Source organism: Amphimedon queenslandica, unplaced genomic scaffold (assembly GCF_000090795.2).
Source record: "Amphimedon queenslandica unplaced genomic scaffold, v1.1 AMPQUscaffold_10219_Cont17354, whole genome shotgun sequence".
NCBI classification, from domain to species: domain Eukaryota; kingdom Metazoa; phylum Porifera; class Demospongiae; order Haplosclerida; family Niphatidae; genus Amphimedon; species Amphimedon queenslandica.
The window spans coordinates 1-5,733 of NW_003549510.1; the positions used below are offsets into that span (position 1 = coordinate 1).

At 33.9% G+C, this 5,733-nt stretch overlaps 2 protein-coding genes across 2 annotated transcripts; both read left to right on the top strand.

Moving 5' to 3' along the window:
- Positions 1-38: 38 nt before the first annotated feature.
- LOC100637610 (eukaryotic initiation factor 4A-III-like) lies at positions 39-824 on the top strand. The gene is made up of 4 exons (XM_003391220.3): positions 39-171; positions 218-325; positions 561-688; positions 740-824. The coding sequence occupies exons 1-4, from the start codon at positions 77-79 to the stop codon at positions 754-756; spliced, it is 348 nt and encodes a 115-aa protein (XP_003391268.2). The 5' UTR covers positions 39-76; the 3' UTR covers positions 757-824.
- Positions 825-4,192: 3,368 nt separating this feature from the next.
- LOC109590319 (chromosome partition protein Smc-like) lies at positions 4,193-5,469 on the top strand. The gene is made up of 6 exons (XM_020006237.1): positions 4,193-4,345; positions 4,393-4,408; positions 4,462-4,637; positions 4,766-4,913; positions 4,983-5,116; positions 5,193-5,469. The coding sequence occupies exons 1-6, from the start codon at positions 4,193-4,195 to the stop codon at positions 5,391-5,393; spliced, it is 828 nt and encodes a 275-aa protein (XP_019861796.1). The 3' UTR covers positions 5,394-5,469.
- Positions 5,470-5,733: the final 264 nt, after the last annotated feature.

The window sequence follows — 5,733 nt, forward strand, 5'->3', positions numbered from 1 at the left end:
ATAAATAGCAGTTCTGGTTGCAATAAGTACCAGCCCTTTACATTTACATTTACAGGTTGAGTGGTTAACTGAGAAGATGAGAGAAGCTAACTTCACTGTTTCATCAATGCACGGTGACATGCCACAGAAGGAACGAGAAACTATAATGAAAGAGTTCAGAGCTGGAGACAGGTAAGTTCTTCCCTGCTTCTTTTAATAACTTACCACACCCACACAGTCGAGTTTTAATAACCACAGACGTGTGGGCAAGAGGTCTTGATGTTCAGCAGGTCTCTCTTGTCATTAATTATGATCTTCCTAACAGTCGTGAGCTCTACATCCACAGGTTAGTCCTGTAACCAAAGTCCACTTTTAATTTTGTGCTCTAATTTTTAAACGTAAATTTAAATTGACTTTTTTAATTTTTGTAATTTTTAATTAAATTAATGCATGGATTAAGAATTAATTTCATCAAAGAAAAATGTTAAAATTGCCAAGTCCAAAAATACTAAAATTAGTATGCACAATTAAAAGCAAAATTATAGCACAATTTGACAATATTTCTTCCATTTTCTTGGCAGGATTGGTCGTTCTGGTAGATATGGCAGGAAAGGTGTTGCCATTAACTTTGCAAAGAATGATGACATACGCATACTGAGGGACATTGAGCAGTACTACTCCACACAGATTGATGAGATGCCCATGAACAGTAAGTGGAGAGAATTTTATTAAATAATAATAATCTCTTTCTCTCTTGTAGTTAATGAGCTTGTCTAACATTTTCTCTTTACATTATTATTGTCTAAGTATAAAAAATATGTCAGCTTGCATTGTAATTTTATTTTGAAGATAAAATTATTAATAATAAAACGATTAATTTTGGGCAGAGCAGTCTGGGTGTCTTATGAACTACACATACCACTTTGCTGTGTAGTCTGGTGTGATAATAAAAACTGTGTTTGGTATCTATAGCATCAGGAGCTTGTAGGTGCATACTGTAAGTCCAGATTATTTTTAGTATAATGAGTGCAATTATTATTTTATTGCTAGATTGGCTCAGTTAGTGGGTGTATCTTGTTTAATTATGGATATCAAATTACCAATGCACTCCTTCCTCTAATGCCACCCCTGCTTTGTGTAGATATGAAGTTGGAAGTAAAATAATAATAGTACTAAGCAATAAGATATAGTTTGTAACTAGGCTATGCTAAGTTAAACTTTTACATAATAATGATTATGCACAATAAATGTAATTTAACCAACTTTAACAATGAGAGGTTATATGAGCAGATGAGGCATTGTAGACTCATCTTGACTTAGTATGATTTGGACAGACCTAGCCTTATCATAAAAACCAATATCTGATACACAAGATTTAGATAATAAATAAATCGTTTCAGAAATTTTTTTCATCAATGCTGCAGTTTGTGACCGAGGTACTACATATGTACAAGTAAAGACAAACTCATTGCATTGTATTTCTAGCAGAGTGAGAAAGGATGAAATGTAAGAATTTTCAATTCTATTTAATTCAGTTATTGTCTTGGAGCTCCAAACAATCCGTCGAAGTTTTACAACTATCGTGCAACAGCCATCATCGACACCATCAGGACGTTGCATCCCTTTAGTCATCATTGCAAGCTCCAGTAAGCTAGTGGTATCTTTGAACTTCTTTAGGTCAGTATTGTAATCTTCTATCTGTTTCTTAATAGGTTCTGTGATAGTACGTGCTATTGTGAGAAGGTCAATGTTTAAACACGAGTAATGAGGTCGGAGCAACTGTAAAAATTGATGAACATTTTCACAAATAGCATCTTCTTCAATATATGATTGAAAATTTTGTTTTGCTTCTGTTACCATGGCTTTGTTGACTAAATTATTGGTAGCAGCATCTTTGAAGATACCATTTAATACATGAAAACAATATTTCAGCCATTCAAATTTTTCTTTTAATTTACTTTCAATAATATCCACGAATGGTTTATAAAGCAAACCATTCACTCTTTTGTATTGAACAGCAGTTTTTAGCATATCTTGAATTGAAGTGTCCTCTTGTGGCATAATTCTTACTCCAATTGATCTGTATACATGCTGAGAGAGAGCAAAGCATGCTAAATGATTCAATCCAATATATCCTTTACCTAGGCCTGATTCTTCACCTAGGCCTGATCCTTCACCTAGGCCTGATGCTTTTTGCACAAATGGATCAGCGTCATTTTGTAACAAGGACTTAAAAATTTCAATGTGCCCACCTTCACTGGCTAGAATCAGTGGAGTCTTGCCATTAGCATTTTGGTCATTTAGATGTATGTCAAGTTTAATCAAAAGTAACGATAATCTGTGATATTCTTGATTACTTTCAATACTTTTAATGGACTGTAGAAGAGATTCTTCAAATGTGAAGTTAACATCTTCCTCTTTGTCAATGATAGTTTGCTTGTCAATGATCAGTCGAAATATACCAAGAAAAGACAAGAAGTGAAATTTAAGTGACAATTTTGTAACGAGAGGCTGAACCAATCTGCTAGAAAAGACCAAAAATTGAATATAAACTGATCCTCGTAAAAACCTTGTTATTGTAACATACTTTGCTTCTTCATCAAATAAATAATTAATTAGTATACGAAGGTGCCCAATAGTTTTATCTTTCCATTTTCCAGACAGCCCAACAATTATTTTAGGATTGACTTTGGTACTTTCCTCAATAATCGTTTCTTCAATAGTCTGAATAGCATCATTCTGTTTTGTAGAGTCAAGAAATTTGACAAGATTATCATTATACTCATCAAGCCGGGTCTGTAATGCAGAATCATCAATAGGATAGACATCCACAAGATCATTGATTGCAGTGATATCTATAAAATTGTAATGAGGTCGCATTTGCTGAAATATTTTATCAGCTGTCACACCATCTTGTGCTAGATCATATATATCAAAATAACTTTCAGCCCATCGAGCAATAACAATTGCTTTATGTTTTTCACTAGAAGCATAATGAGTAGTAATATCCGCTATTAGCTTTGCATACTTTTTGTGTAGGTTTTGAAGTTCAATGGCTAGATTATCATTTGAGCCAAGCTTTACTTTTTTAGGAATAAATTCAGTGGCCACCTTAGTAAGAGACAGTACTACTTTATGATTTTTTAATACTTCATTCTCCCAGTCTCTAGCTAGTGCAAAGGCCTCCTCTTGAGCTGGACCTCCTACAGTTGATAGACAATCTAAGAAAAGTGAACACAGCTCCTCTGTCTTTTTTGCATCTTCCATGTATAAAGAAAGCATTGCCGAGAATTCTACTTCAATTTTGTCAAAAGTTGGTAAACGCCGAACTTCTCGGTTAATCAAATTTTTGCTGTACAACTCATTGGCTACTTCTATAAGGCAAGTTTCAGTAATTGCTACTAATTTTGAAAAATGGCTTTGTAAGATTTGCTTTACTGTTTGGTAGACATTTTTACTGGAACTTGTACCTAAAATAAAATTTAAGTTTCATTATTAATATTACCAAGAGTAAAATTTAATAATAGATCTATCTACCTGAATGCTTGTCTAACACATTACGAGCTACAATAACTTCATTAGCATCCAGCAAAGCATCAATAACCTTCCTCCATGTAATATCAGTATTATCAAGACAATATTGAGCTATGTCACTCATGGCATCTGCCTCCTTAGTCTTTCGTTGTTTGATTTCAATAATAATATCTTGTGTCATATCTGGAAAGTAACATACAAACTGTTCCCAAGTACTAGCAGTAAACTTTGAGCTACTCAAGAACTCAACCAACTCATCTTTTGTTGGCTTGTCTAAATGGTACAATACTAGATTGCGTGGTGAGACAGACAATTTTAATTTACCTGTAAGAGTGGGTCCAGGATTAAGTTCAACATCTCCTGATATGAAGAGGAGGATAATCAGACAAAAAATAGACAAAACGAGTCTCGGGGTCTTATTGGCTCTATTGATTTCTCCAGATCTATTGGTTTGATTCTTGCCCTGGTAAAGCAGAGTAAATTTATAATCACTGGATTGTGGCCAGTGGGAACTGTTCCAAGATCCTATTCTAGCTCTCCACTGACACAAATCAATCATGTTTTATGCCTCAAGACCAAGCTCGAGACTTATAGTTTAGGTTAGGGTAATAGATCTAAGTAGGCTTAGATTATGTAGATACGCCCCGATACGCCCACAAGCATCATTTTGAATCCAGATATGAATGTTGTTGACTTTTCAAAACAATCAGAAAATATAAAAGATGATCACGAGCAGCATGAGCATCATGAGCATGCTTTTATATTAGATCTACAACCCCCAGACACGGAGCTAGAGATTAAAGAGAAGGAGAAGCTCCTCAAAAAGTTGCAGGTGGAAATTTTTTTAGATATTTTATATTTTTTGTCTCTCTCCTTTAGGAAGACATAGAGAAAGGTATAATAGTTGCATACAATAGCACACAGTGTATATAATTCTTGTGGTATTAGAAAGGAATTTACAGTCTGATTTGCAGCATGAGTTGTGCAGGGTCAACAAGAGCCTCTGTGTAATGGATGAACAAATATCAGACTCCACAAGAGAAGCTTACAAGTGTGAGAAAGCGATAGAAACTAACATCACAAGAATACAATCAATGCAACTGGAAATAAAACAGAAAAAACAGGTACATGTATATACATGTAGAAAACTTAATGTATGAATGGTGTTTGTTATGAAATTATTGTAGATGGTAATTTGTTGTTGTTGTTGTTGTTGTTATATGCCATTGTTTATTGTTGTTTTTATGACTAGTATTATGAATCTCAGACAAAGCAGAGATTGTTCTATTCTGAGAGAATGAGAGCACACAAAAGGAAAGTACTTGAGTTTGTGAATAAACTGGCAGTGACACAAGAACTAATGGAAGCAAGAACTACCTGGGAAGAAGCAAAGGACAAGTGTATGAGGATTAGAGACTTTAAAAAGCAATGCTTTGTTATTATGGTTATACGTTTCTCTAAATTTTTAGTTGGCGATTCCAAGCTGATAGCTAATGAAATTGATTGTGTAGACCAGAGATTAAATGAAATCAATCATAAAATAACTGAAAAAGTTGACCAAAAGAAGCAAACAGAGAAAGGCATTCAAGCAATGAGAAACGAGGTATGCTATATTTTTGGAAATTAGCATAATTTAAGACTCAGAATTGTATCACATTGTTGATGCTTCATATCAATAGATCCAAGGTCTGACAGAAAACAATAATAAGCTGGTGAATGAACTTGAGGTATTGCGCAAGAGGCGACAGGCTCGTCTAGTAAGAGTGAGACACCAAGTCCATGAGGGAAGACAAAGAAACAGACAATTAGAACTAAGAGCAAATGAAATAAAGAAGCAAATAGAGAAAGCAAAAACAAAACTTAGAATGAGGCAAAACTGAATGACAGTAATACGGTACTTAGAATAAATGTATATAAAAATGATGTTTCTGTTTGATCAAAAATTGTGAGAGGTTATGTTGACAAAGTACCCTGTGCATATTACACATTTTTAAAATTGATAAAAATCCAATTTGATGAAAATTTCTGCACAACATAAGAACATGTATAATTATGAATTAAGAATTGTAGTTAATTTTGTCAAAATTTGGCCAAAAATCCTAGTACAGTGACTTTAGCTCGATTTTAGAGCAACCTTTAAAACTGTAAAAAATTCAATCTTAGTTGGAGTCAGCTCAAACTTTCTGCACTACATAAGAACATTTATATGCATCAGAAAAA

Coding starts and splice junctions, on each gene's coding strand:
- LOC100637610 (XM_003391220.3), top strand. CDS start 77: ATGAGAGAAGCTAACTTCACTGTTTCATCAATGCACGGTGACATGCCA. Junction 172..217: donor GAGTTCAGAGCTGGAGACAG/GTAAGTTCTTCC, acceptor ACACCCACACAG/TCGAGTTTTAATAACCACAG. Junction 326..560: donor CGTGAGCTCTACATCCACAG/GTTAGTCCTGTA, acceptor TTTTCTTGGCAG/GATTGGTCGTTCTGGTAGAT.
- LOC109590319 (XM_020006237.1), top strand. CDS start 4,193: ATGAATGTTGTTGACTTTTCAAAACAATCAGAAAATATAAAAGATGAT. Junction 4,914..4,982: donor GGAAGAAGCAAAGGACAAGT/GTATGAGGATTA, acceptor CTAAATTTTTAG/TTGGCGATTCCAAGCTGATA. Junction 5,117..5,192: donor TTCAAGCAATGAGAAACGAG/GTATGCTATATT, acceptor TCATATCAATAG/ATCCAAGGTCTGACAGAAAA.